This window comes from Pelophylax lessonae, assembly GCF_965119305.1.
Source record: "Pelophylax lessonae genome assembly, chromosome: 2".
NCBI lineage: Eukaryota > Metazoa > Chordata > Amphibia > Anura > Ranidae > Pelophylax > Pelophylax lessonae.
The window spans coordinates 628,969,481-628,989,622 of NC_138769.1; the positions used below are offsets into that span (position 1 = coordinate 628,969,481).

General features: G+C 46.1%; 1 protein-coding gene across 1 annotated transcript in view; it reads right to left on the reverse strand.

Annotated features, from left to right (window-relative positions):
• Window positions 1-234: 234 nt before the first annotated feature.
• MTIF3 (mitochondrial translational initiation factor 3) overlaps window positions 235-20,142 on the reverse strand; it is a 33,696-nt gene continuing 13,788 nt past the window's right edge. The window contains exons 3-4 of the mRNA XM_082245503.1: window positions 10,585-10,739; window positions 235-668 (exon numbers count right to left, since the gene is read on the reverse strand). Coding sequence (XP_082101629.1) covers window positions 441-668; window positions 10,585-10,739 — 383 coding nt within the window. The 3' untranslated portion in view covers window positions 235-440. The remainder of the gene's footprint in view (window positions 669-10,584; window positions 10,740-20,142) is intronic.

Genomic DNA, 20,142 nt, shown 5'->3' on the forward strand with positions numbered 1-20,142 from the left:
GTGCCAGCCAGCCATCAAACCTTAAAATTAACATGTTCAGTACCAGATTTGTCTCAAACATTGTCTTTTTTTCCCAAAACTTTAAATATACAAAATATCGGCCCAAATCGGCTGATACCGATATGCGATGGCCAAAATATCGGTAACGAAAAACTGTTGATCCCTAATTTATAGCAATGTTAATACATGTGCTCTTTCTGACAAATACTCTTTTTTTATGATTTAGATGAAGAGCAGATGAAATGAATGGAGAAAAACCACACAGACATCCATGACTTTACCACAGGTTTACAGAAGTCCATTGAACAAAAAAAGCTCATCTTCTAACAATTAAAAACCTTGGTAGTACATCTGACACTGTACAAATTGTGATTGTTTAGGTAAATCACTCAAATACCAACATGTAATAAAGGCAATCTGTTTAATAACTTGGAAAGAGATCATGAATTTTTTAGCTCTGTATTTAGACCCTGTTCAAGTTTGGTCTTCGGTGTGCTGATTGGTTCTTTCTGATTTTCATGTTCCGAGTCTTTTTTCAGCTTTTGTAGCTCCTTTGCAGACAGCGGACGTAGGACACAAACCACGGCTCGGCCGTCTTTCCTTTCTTTTGGTTCTGAAGAGCAGGTAGCCTGATTCTGCAAGAATTTCAGTACATTCTGCAAAACATCCTAAAAAAATCAAAATACAGCATTAATTGTTGTTAAAAATGGTACAGGTGCTACATACAGTATAATTTACTATTTGACAGGGTTATTACACACATCTACAAATTTTTCTTGGGAACTTTAACTATTCATGGAAACATACTTTAATATTTTGTCACAGCTGCATCCTTTGTGCAATATTGATGGTTAATCATATGACATTCCGAGACCTAACACACTATGATAAATTTAATTCCATGTCTTTCACTTGTTTCTTCAGACAACCTACTTGAAAGCAAGATAAATAGGTCACTAAAATACCCACCAAAACATACCTTTAAAGCGGTTGTAAACCCTAAAAAAAAAAAAAAAATAAAAAACCTGCAAGACAAAGGCATAATGATCTAGTATGCATCGCATACTAGCCCATTATGTGTAACTTACCTTAGAACGAAGCCCCGACACGGACCCCCGGACATCGCTGCGGGCGCTGCCATGATCCCTTGCCATCTCTTCCGGGTTCGGCGGCTCCGGCGCGGTGATTGGCCGGAAGAGACGGCTCCGGCGTGATGATTGGCCGGAGCCGCGATGACGCATGTGCGCGGGAGTGATTTTCTGGCAAGCTCCCGGCAAACTAATTGAAGGTCCCCCCGGACCTTCAGAGCGCATGCGCCTCTCACGCGAGCAGCTGCATGCACTGTATATTATTTGTACCTACAGGTAAGCCTGGTTATAGGCTTACCTGTAGGTAAAAGTGTCAAAAAGCGGGATACTACCGCTTTAAGTAGGCATCACTAAATGGTGGACCATTGGTCTGGATCTGGACCAAGCTGCTGTTCCACTGGACCCACTGTCTTACCATTTAGGAGCAGCTTCTTTCCCCCAGCCTCCATTACTGCCCCCACCCCTTCACATCCTTTCCCCCCACACACAGCCAGAGAAGTGGCCTCTGCCCCCTCTTCACTATCCTACCTTAGACAGAGCAGAAAGCGGGAGGCAGAGCATTTATGGACTGAGTTTAAGAGGCTTGGTACAGCATTGAATGGAGTGCAGGAGTGGGAGGCAGAACATTTATGGACTGAGTGTGGGATGCACAGCATTGAATGGAGTACGGGAGAGAGCTGCAGGAGTTAACATTTCGGGTTAACCATCAGATGACTGACTGCATGGCGGTCCTAGCAGCCAGTTACCTGCTGATTAATACAAAAAGGTAACCCCGGCAGCTCCTGCTTCTGTACTCCGTTCAATGCTGTGCATCCCACACTGTCCAGAAATATTCTGCCTCCCGAACAATGCTGTACTAAGCCTCCCACACTCTCGGTCTAGAAATGCTCCCTGCTGTCTAAGGTAGGCGAGTGCAGGGGGGCAGAGGATACTACTCTGGCTGTGTGTAGGGGGAATGATGTGAAGGGGGCAGTGCTGGGGGGGGGGATATAAAGGAGGACAATGGGGGGATGGGGGTGAGTGGGTGTTACTGTGAGGCGGGCAGAGCATACTACTGTAGGGTGGGTTGAGCTGCTGTGAGAGAAGACAGTACTGTGGGGGGCAGGGGTGACAATGTGAAGGGGGATTGAGAACTGCTGTGATTAAAAGGGGGTGTGTGATGTGAAGGGGGTTCAGTACACTTATGTAAAGCGGAGGAGGGGAGGGTTATGTAAAGGGGGCCTAAGAATACTATTGTGAAGGGGAAACTGATGTGAAGTGGGAGACTGATGTTTTTGGGGAACTGAGGAAGCTGAATTAAAAGGATTATGATATAAATAAAAGAGGGCTGAAAACAAATTTGGTTTGGACCTCTGGTGTAAGAAAATTTTACTGGTTGGACCTCTGTGAATTTTAATGCAATACCCTATATGTATGCCAAAATACTAAAGCTGTATAGATGGCTTCTTTTCCAGAAATGTAGCTGTGCATGTTTTTTTCCATATTGGTAACAAATTGGATTTCTGACTTACCCTAAAATCCATTTCTCTGGTGTTCATTGATGGACACAGCTCCTTATTTTCTCGACTACTGGGTTATACTGCCCCCTACAGGAGGAGGACACTAGGCAGGAAAAAGCTTGACTACGTCTATGGAGCAGTGCCAGGGGGTATACTCCCACTCTCAGCTATAGGCACTATACTAGCAGTGTCAGAGGAAAGCCAACTCCACAGAGGGGTGGGTGCTTTGTCCGTCAATGAACATCAGAGAAATGGATTTAAAAAATCCCATTTTCTCTTTGGTTCATTGACGGACACAGCTCCTTATCTTCTTGACCATTAGGATGTCCCAAAGCAGTGTCATAAACAACTGGAGCCTGTAAAAAAACAATACACTCTCAAAGAGGACCAGCTCCTCTAAACAGCAGCTTGCAAAAATTTGCAGCTAAAAAAAAAAAAAAAACATCCGCAGATGCCAACACATCCACCATATAAAACTTTGTGAAAGTATGCACAGACGACTAGGTGGCCGCCTTGCAAACCTGCAACACTGACGCCTGATGTCAGAAGGCCGAGGAGGCACTAAGCGCCCAAGTCGAGTGCGCCAAAATAGGGAAAGGAGGAACCTGACCCCTAATTGAATAGGCCTTAATCACTGTCTGTTTGATCCATCTGGAAATGGTCGCAGCAGAAGCGGCTAACCCTTTCAGAGGTCCATGCGGGAGTACAAATAGTGAGTCTGACTTCCTAAAAGACTCTATAGCTGTCAGGTACAACCGGATTGCCAGAACCACATCCAGGGAATGCAAGGCAATTTCCTCAGGATGTTTAGGCCTGGGACATAGGAAAGGCAACACAATGTCTTCATTCAAAAATGGAAATCAGAGACAACCTTTGGAAGGAACAATGGACAGGGACGAAGAACCATCTTATCTCAGTAAGTCACCAGGTAAGGTGAATGACAACTCGACGCCGCCATCTCCGACACTCTGCGCGCAGCAAAAATAGCCACCAAAAAGGACACCTTCTGGGACAACGTAAGCAGGGGAACCTCCCAAATATTTCAAAGGGAGGTTTTTGGAGAAATAACAACCAAATTGAGATTCCCACAGCAGCAATAGAGACCGCACTGGAGGAGCCAAGTGTCGGCCTCCTTTGGAGGAAAAAGGGGAACCCCAAGAGGCTCACACCACGCAATGTACTTCTTCCAAGTACGTTGGTAGATCTTCCTAGGAGGTTGATTTTCTAGCCTTTAACAGCGTAGGAAACACTGATTCAGACAAACCGCTATTCTTCAGCACCTGGCTTTCAACAGCCCAGCCGTTAAAGCCAACAACTATAAGATTGACCCTTGGGACAGCAGACCTTCCCTGAGTGGAATAACTGCATGCCTCTGTGGCGTTGGCCAGAGGATCCTGAGACAGTGCCACAAACCTCTGTACCTTCCTTGGAATGCGTTACAGCAGAGAGGACTGAAAAGAAATTGGTCTGCCCACCTTAGAATGCCTGCTATTTCCCGAGCCGCCAGGACACTTCTTGTGCCCCCTTGGTGATTGATCACGGCCGGTCTAATTCCTTTTGAATTCGTACTGGACACCCCTGAAGACGAATTGCCAAAAGATCCAGACAAAGTCTGATCGCTCTGAGTTCCAGTACATTAACAAGCCAGACCCCTGTCCAGAGTCCAGACCCACTGAGCACACCTGTGCCAAGGACGCCTCCCCATTCGGTCAGGCTGGCATCCGTGGTGACAACTGTCCAGTACAGGGGGAGAAAGGATGTTCCCTGTCGAGGTGCCAGGGAACTAAGCCACCTCTTGTCCCATTTCACCAGGAGCTTTTTTTTTTTAAGAGATCTTGTGTGGAACTGTGCAAACAGAACCGCCTCAAAATAGACACCATCAGGCCCAGCACCCGTATGCAAGCCCGGAGGGATGCCGTCTGCTGGACAACAGAAACTGAATTGCCTCCTGCAATATCTGGAATCTTTCCAGAGGAAAAAACAGTCTGGCTGAGGCCAAGTCCAGAGTGAGACCCAGATAGTCCAGTTGTGTGGACGGAACCAGAACAGACTTCTGAAGGTTCAGAATCAAACCGAACTCCCTCCGAGTTCACAGAGTAATCTTCAAGTTGTTCATTAGAGCAGTCGGAGACTCCACTTGCAGAAGAACGTCCAGGTACCCCAGTACCGCGATCCCCGCAGACACAACAATGCTAGCACCGGAGCCAACACTTTTGTGAAGAACCGAGGAACAGAGGCGAGACCAAAGGGTAACGCCGCAAACTGATAATGCTCCTCACCCACGGCAAAGTGGAGGAAGCGCTCAAGACTGCCACATATTGGAATGTGAAGGTAGGTGTCCTTGATGTTGATAGAAACAAAAAAATCCCCCTGATGTAGGGACGCCACTACCGTGCGAATGGACTTCATTTGGAACTTCTGTACCCGCACAAAGCAGTTTAGCACCTTGAGGTCCAAAATTGGATGTACCTTGCCTTCCTTCCTGGGAACTGTAAAGAAGGTTGAGTAAAACATTCCAAAGTCGGAACTGGAACAATCACCCCTTGAAGTAACAAGTCTTGCACTGCCCCAAAAAGACCCCGTAAGCGATCTGGGGATAAGTACAGGTTGGAAGGGAAGAACCTTTTCGGAGGATAAGACCGAAACTTGATCTTGTAGTCTAACCAAATGACCGCATGTCCTGTACCAGGGAGGTCCACAGATCTGGAAACCAGCGAAGACTTCCCCCTACCCCAGATACATGTGAAGGCGCCCCTTCATGCAGAGGAAGCCTTGCCCACAGGTCTGGAAGAGCCCGCTCGTGGCTTGCCAGACCAGGTCCTCTAGGATCCTCTGGTGGAGGCCCTGAAGGGCTTTGATCCTTTGTCTTGAGACCCTAAGGGATGAAAAAGGCCTCTTATAAGCCGAGAAGAATGGCCCACGTCTATGACGGGGCTCCTTGCCCTTGGTAGCCTGCGGAAGAAGAACAGCACTCTTCCACCCTGTGAGACCCTTAATGATATCATCCAAAGGAAGCTCTACACAGGCGATCCCCTACAAGGGGAAGATCAGATAAGGCCTTTTTAGAAGTCTGATCTGCAGACCAGCAGTTCAGCCAGATAATACGCAGGAGGACCACCATTAATACAGACAGACTAGAATCAAAAGAACCGCATCCAAAGAGGCATCACAGAAAAACTGTAGCTCATGGACCAACTGATCCGGGGTGGGGGGGAAGTGGTTTCCCCTCCAGGTCCCGACGTAAAAGTTTAGTCCAGTCGGACAGAGTTTGCGACACCAGGGCAATAGTAAATACCGGCCCAAGTGCCGAACCTGCCCCAGTGAACATATGGCGGGCCAGAGCCTCCGCCCTCCTATCAGCCAGATCTTTAAAGGTCGGCGACTCCTCAACCGGAAATAAGGTAGCTTTATTTAACCTGGAAGCCGGCGAGTCTACTACAGGTGGGACTGTCCTTTTTAAGCAGGGAATCCTCATAAGGATAACGCATAGCAAAATGCTTAGGGACCACAAGAGTGCGTTTTGGACAACCCCACAGTGACCAACGAAATTTTAGAGGGGCTGGGGAAGGAGGGGTCCCACCTTCCCAGGGAGGGGCTCAAGTCCACCCCAAAACCCTCCAGGAGAAGAGGGGGGGGCAGCTACTTGCCATACCAGGAACAGGGTGGGCACCGCTCCTGACAGACCACCGTTCCCTCTGAATAGAGGGGGGGGGCTGTCAGCCAGGAGGAATGCTGCGACTCAGGCCGAGGCCAGGTCATATGCGCCCTCGCGAGACGTTTAACTCGCAGGCCAGCCCCCGTCCAGAGGGGCTATGACGCGACCACGCTCGCTGGCCAGACTGGGGGGACCCACTGGATCTAGATTATCCAGTCCGTCGCCCAGTCCGGCAGTTGATTGTAGATTCTCACAGGAACCAAAATAACAAAGATAGAAAAAAGTTCCATTTAAATAGGAAATAAATTGCCAGGACCAGAGATCCCAGCAAGGAACTAGGTCCTTACTCCTGACTAGGAGGGCCTATAGCTGAGAGTGGGAGTATTCCCCCCCTGGGACTGCCCCATAGGCATAGTCAAGCTTTTCTTGCCTAGTGTCCTACTCCTGTAGGGGGCAGTATAACCCAATGGTCAAGAAGATAAGGAGCTGTGTCCGTCAATGAACGAAAGAGAAATAAATATTTTATAGATACTTGTGGATCCTGACAGTTTATATGATCACCAGCTCACAATTCTGCAGGGTGGCTTTCATCCAATTTGTGGCAATTGATTAGGTTGATGGGGCAGCTGTTCCGACCTTATATTTGCTGATTCACGGACATCCAGAAAATGTAACTGCTCCTTTTACAGAACAGCTTGGCCTGTTAAAGTCCGTGGAAAAATAATGGATCTACTGGAGGGATCAGCAGGTAGCAAAACTACTACTAATAATCCAAGCAACTGTATGCATTACATATGTTTTTTTTTTTTTTTTTTCATTTTACTTTGCTCAGGAATATTTCAGAGGCAGACAAAAACTTTTCACTGTTTTGGTGTATGTATGACCATGTTTTTTTATATATTTGAATACAGTAGAGAAGGGTTAATACCGGACAGTTTATTATTATTTTTTTTTTGCTGTCTGTGCACCATTTGGGAAATTATATTCACTTCCTGTCCCACAGAAAATTTGAAGAAATCTTCTGAACTGAGGTGAATTTCTCACTTCGCTGTCACTAGTGGAAGATTTCCCCTTACCTCTTGTTCTGGAGACAACTCTAACATTCTGGATGTATTCTTCATTTCTTACTTGTTGACAATGGTCACCAATACAAATAGACAGGTTATTCAACTTGACAGACAATCTAACTTTTACATACTCTATACAAAAAAAATGTGCCTAGAGTTTCACTTTAAATACATCCTTACTATTCAAGTCAATAAAAATTTGCACTATAAGTGCCCTGAAAATATTTTCCCACTAGAAGGGTAGATTTTGTTGTACTTAGAGCTGGGCTTTAGATGTTTGCCTGGAATCCATCTTTACATGCAGCAGATTGTAAACTGCAAAGGGCCAGAATATAAGAACTGTTTAACATTATCTGAGAAGAATATGTTAGAACAATACAAAGAATGAGGAATAATAAATACACATTTTATAGCAAATGGTGTAGATGCTGTAAATAAAAAATATATTAAGAATGCAGAAAGCAGCATTATTCCGGTCTGCAAGATTATGTTTATTTTCATTCCTTTCTTCTGCAATCAGATCCCTTTTCAGAACTGCCAAACTGTTCTGCCTGACATTTCCATAATGAGCTTATTAGCAACTGACAGTAACTCACCAGCTCATGGGCAGAATAAAAACTGGGAAGATCAATACGCATTTCCCACTGACAAAGCCACTTAAAGGGATGTCAATCATAAATAAACCGGATTTGATATAAGCATGTATGATAGCCTGTTTTTACAGAAAGCAGTTTTATAGATAAAAAAGGATCTGGCTAACAATACAGTGGCCAACTAAATCCCAGCGGGCATGATTCCAATACTGTCTGGCAAATGAAAACTATGGGCAGCTGTACGATCATTCCTTACTGCAAACATATCAAATATGTTTTTAAAAAGGCAACCAAATAAAAGCCAAAAACATCAAAATATATTTATTCAATCATCATCTTATATGGGGTGCACATCCTCAAAAATGTTATTTTAGAAGACAGAACAGAATGTGGTACCTAAAGTGGAACGGCGGGGATGAAATATTTTGCATGCTGACATTGCTTGGCAAAATGCAAGTATGCATATGCGATACTCAACCAGCATCTGTGAAAGTTGTAAAATCACTACAGTAGCCCGAGCTACTACAGTGATAGAAGCATTCTTCTGGGTGCAGCGCCTGCCCTTCTGCATAGTAACTACAGGGGGTCACTTGCTTCCCCCAACCCTCATCCAGAGGCCATCTTGCATCTTTTTCAATGAATACAAAGCATTCTCTGAAGAGTAGGGGCAGTGACATTATGATTACCCTTCATTTCTGGCAAGATAAACTGATGTGGTTTTCTGTACTTTCTAAAAATGTTCTTCTCCTGTAAATTTAAAGCTTCATTTTTTTGCAGCCACCACATCTGAGGACTGGTAAGTGGCAAATGATGGATCTTCTGCACAGCTTATATGGAGGAGAGCAAAGAGGGATAAGAACACCGGTCATGCTTGTATCTCTGGCTGTACCCCTGTTAGGGTGTTTCACCCCGTTTATAATCATCATCACTGGGAGTGAAAGAAAATCCTAAATTTTGGGATGTTACCAGAACAGTAAAAAGGGAAATCAATAGGGACCCTAGTTCTGGTTGATCTTGGCGACAATAAGGGATTTTCTCTCGCCTCCTGTTTTGGCTACGGTACAGAAAGTGAAGGGAAATCTCCCTAATTGGGCACAGATGCACAGATGGGAAAAACATGGGACAGGGGTTATAACCATCCCGTACTCTAGCTAAAATAAAAAAAAAAAGGAAGGTTTTGACTTAGTTCTACTTTGAAAAACGCTTTAAAGTCAGATTTAAAGCAGACCTCCAACCACCACTTGTCATTATCTTCTGTGGTAGTAAAGTATGTTTTGCCAAAACGTTAAAAATAAAAAGGTACCTTCCCCGCCTTTGTTTTCCTCTATTCCACTTGTGTTTTATTGTGTATAAGAAAAATGGTCAACTTGGTTTAGCAGCCAAAAGGTTATGGCACCTGTCTCCATAATTAACCCCTTAGTGGGGCCCATAAACCTGTCTCCTTGATTAACCACTCGCCAAGCGTATAACTTATATATACGGCAGCAAAATTGCACTACTGCACCACAACAAGGTCTGGGGCATGCATGGCGGCCCGCTCCTGTTGTGATTATACACAGCGGGAGCTGATCGGTGGGTACCGCGGACTCTATATCCGTCGGCCCCTGTCGATCCATCGGTACAGAGGGAGAACGGCTATTTGCTTATATAAACAAGGTAGATCGCCATTCTGTCAGTACAGAAGGCATGGATCCTGTGTTCCTGCAAAGCAGGGACATGGATCCATGCCTTTCCCTTGTACAAGCGCCCCTGATGTTAACCCCTTCCCAGTCAGTGCCATTAGTACAGTGACAGTGCATATTTAGCATTGATCACTGGATTAGTGTCACTGGTCTGCAATGAGTGTCAAAAGTGTCAGTGTCTGATTTGTCCACCGCAATCCCGCTATAAGTCGCTGATGGCAGCCATTACTAGTATAAAAACAAAAACAAACAAAAAATTCTAAAAATATACAAAATAAATAAAAATATCCCATAGTTTGGAGACGCTATAACTTTTGCGCAAACCAATCAATATATGCTTATTGGGATTTTTTTTTTTTTAACCAAAAATATGTAGCAGAATGGAGATTGACCTAAAATAATGCAGAAAGAAGATTTCTTTCAATTTTTTATTGGATGTATTTTATAGCAGAAACTAAAAAAAATTTTTTTTTTTTACATTTTTTTGTTGATGGCGCAAAAAATAAAAACCGTAGAGATGATTATTTTTTTTTTTTTTTTGGGACAGCATCGCACTACTGCGCAATTGTTGTAGCGCTGTATTGCAAAAAATGGCTTGGTGGTGAAGGGCGGTAAACCTTCTGTAGGGCAAGTGGTTAAGCCCTTAGTGGGGTGAAATGCACTGGAGCAGGAGGTGGACAGATGAGATTATATGTCGTGAACCCCCTATACATTATAATAAAGCTGGTTTTACACTGTTGATGGCATCAGTGTAGTGTGTGTCTCGCTCATTCCTATTTGACAGCAGAACATCTGAGCGGGGATGTTCTCCTGAGCATGCACCTGATGGTAGCTGGAGGTACAGAGAAAGAGACAAATTTGCAGCAGCGTATCGTCTGTTGATTACTTTGTATCGCTGCACTTCATTCATTGTTCTGTACACAATCCCTTCAATATGAATGAAGTGACATTCTGTCCATTGCCCATACAAAGCACATCCACCTACGGAAATGAAACTCACCACCTTTCCTGGCCCATCTGCAGCACGACTGTTGATGATGGTAATTCGCACATGATATTTCTTTTCAATCCACTGTGCCAACTGTTTCTTTTTTATATCTAAATCGTGTTTCTCAATACTGGCAAGGAAGGATATTTCCTTGATCTGAACATAACCTGGAAAGTAAAAGAAGATATAAAAAATGGGGGTGGATGGTGGAAGGACTGAATCTTACATTAGCATTTTGTATTTCTCAAGAATTCTTGTGAAATTTCTGTACCATGTCTGATGCTGTAGCTCTTCCCCGCCAGCTCACTGGCGCACTGGTCTGCCCCTCCAGCGCTCACTGGAGTGCCAGGCTGTGGAGGGGCAGGAGTGAATGGCCCAAGTTTTCAGTGGCGAGCTGAGAGGCTGAGCCATCTGTCAGCCAGGCATCTAAGTGGAACCAGACCTTAAATTCAACCAGCTCTCTGATGTTGGCTGACAATGGGCTACTTTAGCCCTCTGTGGACTGAATCTGGTTAGCAGAACCAGACCGTGCTTATAACTAAACTGACTACACTGCTGTGTTTCAGCCAATCAGAAGGGAGAGTCCGGGACGGCCGAGGCACTCGTGCACATCGCTGGATCGAGATGGAGCTCAGGTAAATATTATGGGGGGCTACTGCACACTCAAAAGGTTTTTTATCTTAATGCAAAGAATGCATTAAAGTGGATGTAAGCCCTCACATTTACCCAGTGAAGTGAACAGCCTCAGATGATACACAGAGATTAAACAAATCTCTATACATAAGTTTTACATGTATATGTGCTTTCTTCAGCTTTCTATACTGTTGAGAAAGTGCACGTCCTATTAGAATTTTCTCTTCCTGATTCACCTGTGGGTTTGGGTTCTTGCCATACACTATGAGATAGCTGATTGGAGGAAAGGCACACACCCCCTCTCCACATAGGCAGAAACATGAAGAGCTGCGCTGTGAATAGACCAGCTTTCTGCTAATCCATTTATAGCACCCACCCCGACACAAAATTCAGCCTGGTTTTATCTCAGTTGATGAAGAACTTGTCAGAAGTTATCATGCTAACAGAAGAACAGAGCAGGAAAAAGCCAGGGGACTTAGGGCGTTGAAGAGAGATAAGTAAACACTACAGATGGATGTGCCCAGGTTAGATTTCATGAATGGGGTTTACATCCACTTCAAGATAAATAAATGGATTTTTGTAAGATCTTACCGTAAAATCCTTTTCTCTTAAGCTCATTGACAGACGTAGCCTTCTTGATTCTCAAGAGCTGGGTTATGTTGTCTCCGCAGGAGTAGGACTAGGCAGAAAGACAAAACGTTCTGGCTCCACCTTAGGGGCAGTCCCTGAGGGTATATCCTCCCTCTCTCTGCTACAGGGAATCAGTTCTGTTCTAAAGCAGTAACAGAGAATTTAACCCAACCCAACGATAGAGGGGCGGGTACTACGTCTGTCAATGAGCTTAAGAGAAAAGGATTTTACGGTAAGATCTTACAAAAATCCATTTTTCTCTATCGCTCATTGACAGACGTAGTCTTCTTGATTCTCAAGAGCTGGGACATCCAGAAGCAGTGCCACAAATGAGGGGTGGGATTGACAAAATCAAATCCAATCTAGAAGGCCCAACCGGTGCCAAACTAGAAGTTTTAAAGGCTCATTATAAACAAAGAATGAGACTAAAGAAAAAAATTTCCAACGGAAAAAAACCCTCGAGGTAGACCACTGGTCTCCTCAAATTGCGGCCTGCAAAACCTTGCGGCCAAACGAGGCATCAGACGATGCCATTACATCAACTTTATAATGTTTTGTAAAGGTATGCACCGACGACCAGGTAGCCGCCTTGCACACCTGGACCACTGACGCCTGATGGCGAAAGGCCCATGACGCACTAAGCGCCCGAGTGGAGTGCGCCTTAACAGGGAACGGGGGCTCCCGACCCTTAATAGAATAAGCCTGTACTACCGTCTGTCTGATCCATCTAGAAATGGTCGCGGCAGATGCAGGCAACCCCTTTTTGGGTCCATCTGGGATCACAAAAAGTGAATCCGTCTTGCGAAACGAGTCTGTCGTTTTCAAGTATACCCTGATCGCCCGGACCACATCCAAGGAGTGTAAAACAACCTCCCGAGGATGACTGGGCTTAGGACACAGGGAAGGTAACACAATTTCTTCATTCAGATGAAATTCTGAAACCACTTTTGGTAGGAAGGATGGATTCGGACGAAGAACCACCTTATCTCTATGAACCACCAGATATGGTGAACGACAAGATAATGCGGCCAGTTCTGACACCCTGCGTGCAGAAGTAATAGCCACCAAGAAGGCCACCTTCTGGGACAACGTAGGTAGAGGAATCTCCCTAATATCTTCAAAGGGAGGTTTCTGAAGAACCGACAACACTAAATTAAGATCCCAGGGGGGTAACGGCGCGTGCACTGGCGGAGCCAGATGTCGCACCCCCTGGATGAAATTCCGCACCAAGGAATGAGTAGCCAAAGGCTTCTGAAAGAAGATAGCTAATGCTGAGACCTGACCCTTGATAGTACTCAAGGCCAGTTTCTGCTCAACCCCTTGTTGCAGAAAAGCTAATATTCGACTAATCGAATAAGACCGAGGACGGAACCCCAAAGGTTCACACCATGCAATGTAGGACTTCCATGTGCGATGATAAATCTTTCTGGAAGTCGCTTTCCTTGCTTCAACTAGAGTAGGAATAACTGAAGCTGACAATCCCTTGTCCTTCAGCACCTGGGTCTCAATAGCCAGGCCGTTAAAGCCAGCGATCGTAAAGCAGGATGGAAGATCGGTCCCTGAGACAGTAGGTCCTCCCTGAGAGGAAGTCTCCACGGGACGTCCGCCACCAGTCTGACCACGTCGGCGTACCAAGCTCGACGAGGCCAGTCCGGAGCTACCAGAATTACTGGAATTCCTTCCTCCTCTATCCTGCGAAGAAGTCTTGGCAGTAACGCGAGAGGAGGGAAGGCATACATTAGCTGGTATTGCCCCCACGGGGCGATCAGTGCGTCTGCGGTTTCTGCTAGAGGATCGCGGGAGCGAGCCACGAATCTCTGAACTTTCCTGTTGAATCGTGATGCCAACAGATCCACATCCGGGGTCCCCCACCGTAGGCACAACTGGTGGAAAACGTCTGGATGGAGGGACCATTCCCCCTGATCCAGAGTCTGACGGCTGAGATAATCTGCCTGCCAATTCTCCACCCCCGGAATGAACACCGCAGAGATTGCTGGAACAAATCGTTCCGCCCAGCGAAGAATGCAAGCCACTTCTTTGGCCGCTCGGACACTCTTGGTGCCCCCCTGGTGATTGACATAAGCCACGGCCGTGGCATTGTCCGACTGGATCCGAACCGGGCTGCCCTGGAGCTGCTCGGTCCAGTGAATCAGACAAAGTCTGATCGCTCTCAGTTCCAATACATTTATCGATAACCTGGATTCTTCCGGGGACCAAAGTCCCTGGACAGATAACTGACCGAGAATTCCTCCCCATCCGGATAGACTGGCATCCGTGGTCACTGTCGTCCAATATATTGGCAGAAATTACCTTCCCTGGCTGAGCATCGGAGACCGAAGCCACCAGACCAGAGACTCTCTGGTCTGTTTGCTCAATCGGATCTGATTGTCCAGGGATTCCGGATTCCGATTCCATCTGAGAAGAATCTCTTGCTGAAGAATTCGGGTATGGGACTGGGCAAATGGGACTGCTTCGAAGGAAGCCACCATCAACCCCAGAACCCTCATGCAAGTTCAAAGAGAAGACCAGCTGTTGGATAGTAACAACTGGACTGCTGATTGAATCTTTCGGAGTTTCCCTACCGGAAGAAAAACTCTTGTCCTGACTGTGTCTAGAATTAGACCCAGATATTCGAGCCTCTGGGTGGGAACCAGAAATGACTTTTGCTGGTTCACCAGCCACCCGAATTCCTGTAAAGAAATCATAGTAATTTCTATGTTTTGTAGCAAGGTCTGAGGAGACTCTGCATGAAGCAGAAGATCGTCTAGGTAACCAAGGATCGATATGCCTCTTTGGCGCAGAAGTGCCAACATTGGGGCCAACACCTTCGTGAAGACCCGCGGAGCCGTGGCGAGACCGAAAGGTAACGCCACAAACTGATAGTGGTTCTCTTCTACGGAAAAGCGTAGAAACCGCTGATGTCCTGCGAAAATGGGAATGTGAAGATATGCGTCCTTGATGTCTATGGACGCTAGGACATCCCCTGGATGCAGGAAGGCTGCTACTGTGCGAATGGACTCCATTCTGAATCTTCTTATGTTGACAAAAGAATTGAGTGCTCTTAAGTCCAGAATTGGACGCACTTTGCCCTCTTTCCTGGGTATTGTAAATAGGTTTGAATAAAACCCTTGAAACCGTTCTGTCCAAGGAACGTGGACTACCACTCCTTGTTGTAGTAAATCTGTGACTGCTCTCCGCAGATCTTCTAAACGATCCGGGGATAGTCGGATATTGGAAGGAAAGAATCGCGCCGGTGGGAGAGATCGAAACTCGATCTTGTACCCTGACCTTATGACTTCGCAAACACATTTGTCCGGGATTCTGGAAAGCCATGGATCCGGGAACCGGCGAAGACGTCCCCCCACCCCAGTTATGGGTGGGGGCGCACCTTCAGGCTTTGGACGGTTTATCTTCAGGTCTGGAAGGGGCGGGCTTTTGCTTGCCCGACCAACGACCCCTGACGCCTCCTGCAGGAGCTTTGGAGGACTTCGTTTTTTCACCCGCGGGACGAAAAAACCTCTTGTGAGCAGAAAAAGAAGGCCCTCGTCTTTGACGAGTTCCTTTACCTTTAAAATTTTGCGGTAAAAAGGTGCTCTTTCCACCCGTGAGATCTCATCTAAGTTGGCTCCAAATTGACGCTCTCCTAAAAAGGGGATATTAGCCAATGCTTTTTTGGAACCTTGGTCGGCTAACCAACCTTTTAGCCACAGTGTACGCCTGAGAACCACTGCTGAAACTGATGCTCGCGCCAATAATGGAGTGGCGTCTAACGCCGCATCACACACAAACTGTAACCCCTGTATCATTTGTTCCAACAAATCTGATACCGCCTGAGGGACCTCTTCTAAGTCCCGACGTAACCATTTGGTCCATTCAGTTACAGCCTGCGAAACCAGACCAATAGCTATTATAGGTCTGAAAGCTGATCCAATCAAGGAAAACATGGTGCGAGACATAGCTTCTATCTTGCGATCCACTGGATCTTTAAAAGACGGAGCGTCTTCTAGAGGAATAACCGTGGCTTTATTCAATCTAGCAATTGGTGAATCCACCACAGGTGGTTCTGTCCATTTCTTAATGAGGGTTTCCTCAAACGGATAACGCCTGTCAATGCGTTTAGAAATAGTAAAAGTGCGTTTTGGCAGACGCCATTCTTCTTCGATTGGATTGCCAAAACATTTGGGCAATGGAAAAACCTTCGCCACTTTGATGCGTTTTTTAGTCCCAAAAGGGATTTCAGTTTCAGCTATTTCCGATGGAATACCCTGTAACCTTAAGGTTTCTTGAACAGATACAATGAGTGCGTTTACCAACGCTTCCTCTCGGGCTATGGCGGATGCCGAAACATCCTCCTCGCTGTCTGAAGAGACAGGACCCGAGACACCAATCCCAGATGAAGTACCTGCAACTGCAGAAATAGGCTCAGAGTCTGAATCCGAGGTTTCAGATAATAAGGGGTTAGGCGGGGGTCGCTTTCTTGCGCCCTGTCCCTGACAAGCCACTTCCACCCGGGACACAAAAGTTTCCATAATAGCTGACAATGATTCAATTGTCAGTGGGGTGCTGGAGGATCCTGCAGACCCCTCGAGGGGATCCGGAGGAGATATATGAGTGGCAGGGTCCATGTTAATTCAGGACACCTTTGCCAGCAAAACAAAAAAACTTTTTTTTTTTTTTTTTTTTGTGTGTCTCCCCCTAGCGCAATAGCGCCCCTCAGAGTACCTGCTTCTCGATCCCACAGAGAGAGAGAGGGACCCCCAAGGCTCACCAACCGATGCAGTGAAGTTTCCAACCAACTGCAGTCAGCGTCTGTCTTTTACAGACTGGAAGGAGCTGTTGCTTTTTCCCGGGTAGAAGGACGTGGCTCCGCCCCCTGTGTACGCCTTCCGGCGTTCCCAGCTCTCCACGAGGTAGCTGGGCTCACGAAACATGGCCGCCCCCATAGAAGAGACATAAGACTCCAAAAACATGGCGGCCGGCGTGACCTGAGGACATACATGCACTTGGTCTACGGCAAAATGGCGGCGGACCGCCGAAATCGTTTTCCCAGCACATCCACCTGCATCTCTGCTAAGAGGCGATATATGGATCTACAGGAGATACACTACAAATAAGGTAGGATTATACCTCCTATGTCTGCTGTAATGTTACAGTCTGCTGGGTAGAGTGTTAGCTCTCAAACCAAGTCCACTTCCCACAAACACATGCTGTATTACAAGGGGGACTTGTAAGTATCAGATATATACTGACCATATATGGAGGGGCCCATAATATATACTGCCTCATAACGAGGAAAGAAAAAAAGGGGACGTTTACTCACCATACCGAACCGACAGGCACCCTCTCTTCACAATACCCTCTCCACCGGGGTGGGGGTTTGTGGACCACTCCGGACGCCTCGACTCTCTGGTTCCTGGTGTCCAAGCGAGACTTTTAACTCGCAAGGTCAGTCCCTCCACTGGGACTCCGTCGCGGCCGACCCAGCGCGGAGCTCTGGTCTGCACGCGCTCGTAGGCAGAAACCGGGGTGACCACTGGATCTCAACATCCAGCCCGTCGCCCGGCCCCGCATACTTACTTGAATGTGTCGCGGCCGACCAAGCGCAATGCCATGGTCTGCGCGCGCTCGTAGGCCGGCTGGGGTGACCACAAGTGTCGCCCAGTCCGGCATTTTTGCTTGAAGATCTCACAGGAAAAACACTGGAGAAAAACTACCTAAAAAATGTATTTTTCTTAAAGAAAAAAGTCTTGCCAGGACCAAAAGATCCCAGCAAGGAACTTAGGTCCTTACTCCTGACTAGACAGAAAAAAACTGATTCCCTGTAGCAGAGAGAGGGAGGATATACCCTCAGGGACTGCCCCTAAGGTGGAGCCAGAACGTTTTGTCTTTCTGCCTAGTCCTACTCCTGCGGAGACAACATAACCCAGCTCTTGAGAATCAAGAAGACTACGTCTGTCAATGAGCGATAGAGAAAATACATTTAATACTGAATAGCTGGGTAACAAGGGGTGCTCCATGATGCCAATCCCAAGTGAAGAAAGTTGACATGTGGCCAACACCCTGTGCCTCACCACTGCATATAAAAGTCACCCATCACTCTAAGGAACTAACAGTGAAGTTCTGGGGCCGTCACAACAAGTCATTTACAGGCATACTGATACCAAAGTGGGATGCTTGCTTTCACCAGTTTTGTGTATTCTGCAATTTTTCCAATATTTATTTCAACCTTCCTTTAGGTCCTGCACATAAACCTTTAGCTCACAAGTGTTGGGGAATCACTACTACTGTAACCAAATGTTTTAGTATATTGCTGTAAGAATTAGGTTATTTAAAGAGTAAAGGCAGGCCACAGATCTTTCCTGGTTGCAGAAAAGACAATCGCTCAATTCCCACATCAACACAGTCAGTGTTGATGGGGGAATCCCTCCCGCTGAGCTTTTGTATTCTAATCTTTTACAAACAGAAAAAACACCTGGAAACTGATTGAGAATTGAGATTGGTTTCTATACACATCTGCACCAGATTCTGCACTCTCCAGTTTTAGTAAATCAATTCCAATGGCTTTCTAATGCACAGAGCTGCTTTTTTTAGTTGGTGACAGACTCATTGCCTGGACAGCAGGATGGGCCAGAGGTTAGGCATCTGCCCCCTAGTGGGGCTCTTTCAGACTGCGTGCAAGCACAGTCCACTCTCTCTCTCCCTCTGGCAGAAGCAGCTATAGTCAGGGATGTGTGACAGCTGCTGCTAAAGGGAAAAAGAGCGCACAGTGCATGCACTCATTTTGAATGAGCCAAAGCAATCCATTGGGGGCGCATGTTAACCTCTGGCTCACCCTGCCATTTAGACTACCTGTTAGTCTTTGCTGACAAGTCTTGCACAGCCTATGGAAATGGAGAGGAAAATAGAGAGCAGTGGTATGTAATGAGCTGGAAATGCTTGAATGCATGGTAGATTTTGTTGGTAATGTGCAGTGGAGTAGAACTAGCCCTTTAAAGAGAGCCTGTCACCAAAACAAAAAAACAGACCTGTGCATTGGAAAGTGTTAAATCAGCATGATATCCAGGAAACAAGCATTTTCAGAAGGAAACATCTGTAAAGCCAGCTGACATCAGTATGGTTTTCCTTAAAAATATATCTTAGAACAAATAGTTTTGGGTATAGTATAGAAAGATTAGAACACCCATCAGGTTTTTATTGCTGTCTGATCCCCAGTTGGGGAGATTCACTCGTAACTGGGACTGAGGACTTGTTCACACTGCTTGCACTCTAAACGCTCCATTTTAGCAGGTTGGCAGCAGTCTTTTTTATTGCAGCAATTTCCGCACTGTTTACTTTTTTTTTTTTTTAACTTTGAGGTGCACAGAATGACACTTCATTCATGTCTTCTCTGTTGTGCGGTGATATGTGGTGCCTTCCTGTGTGCTGCAGTAAAATCTACTTGTCTGCATTTTACCGCAGCTCACTGTGCCACACCTCCAGCTGCATTGAAGTGTGAAGAGGGCACATAGAAAACAATGGTTTTAGTGGAACCTAGGCTTGTGACGGTATCAGATTTTCATGCTGCGATTAATTGATTAAGGTTTTGCCACGGTATACGGTATTATCACGGTATTCTATTATTAAATTTAAATTATTAAATTTCCACCTCACTTCAATTTCATTGCTGAATTTAGGGGCTTTGGTTCACTTATGCACATTATTATATAGTCAGTCAGTACAGACTCTGAACCAGGCCTAAAATAGGTCATCAAGCAGTGTCTGGCCTAACTGGTGATAACTGGTCCTGGCGCTCGGCTCCGATCCGATGGCCTGGTCATTAAGAGGGCAAATCCTTGTGGTCAAGAAGTGGTTAAACCTGAAGGAGGTGTTGTTTATAAATGACTTTACTATCGCTTTAGGCCTGGTTCACATGTATGCGGGTTGGTGGTTCACATGTATGCGGGTTGGCGGTTCACATGTATGCGGGTTGGGGGCCCACATTTGCACAGGCATAGCAGCCCATTGATGTGAATGGGCTTGAGCTGCTATGCCTGCGTTTTCAGCTGAAATACAGAATTTAAAAAAATGCAGTGGCCATGAAATCCATCCTTCTTTTGCACCATGCGACTTACCTGCCTTTGCTGCACACGCAAACTGTTTTTAAATGCCGTGCCCACGTTTACAAAAAATGCAGAAAGCTTGCCAGAGCAGGAACTGCAGGTTAGTCGCATGGTGCAAAAGCAGGATGGATTTCAAGGCCACTGAATTTAAAAAAAATGCTGCATGCACCTTTTTTCTGCGGAAAATGAGGGCATAGCAGCCCGTTCA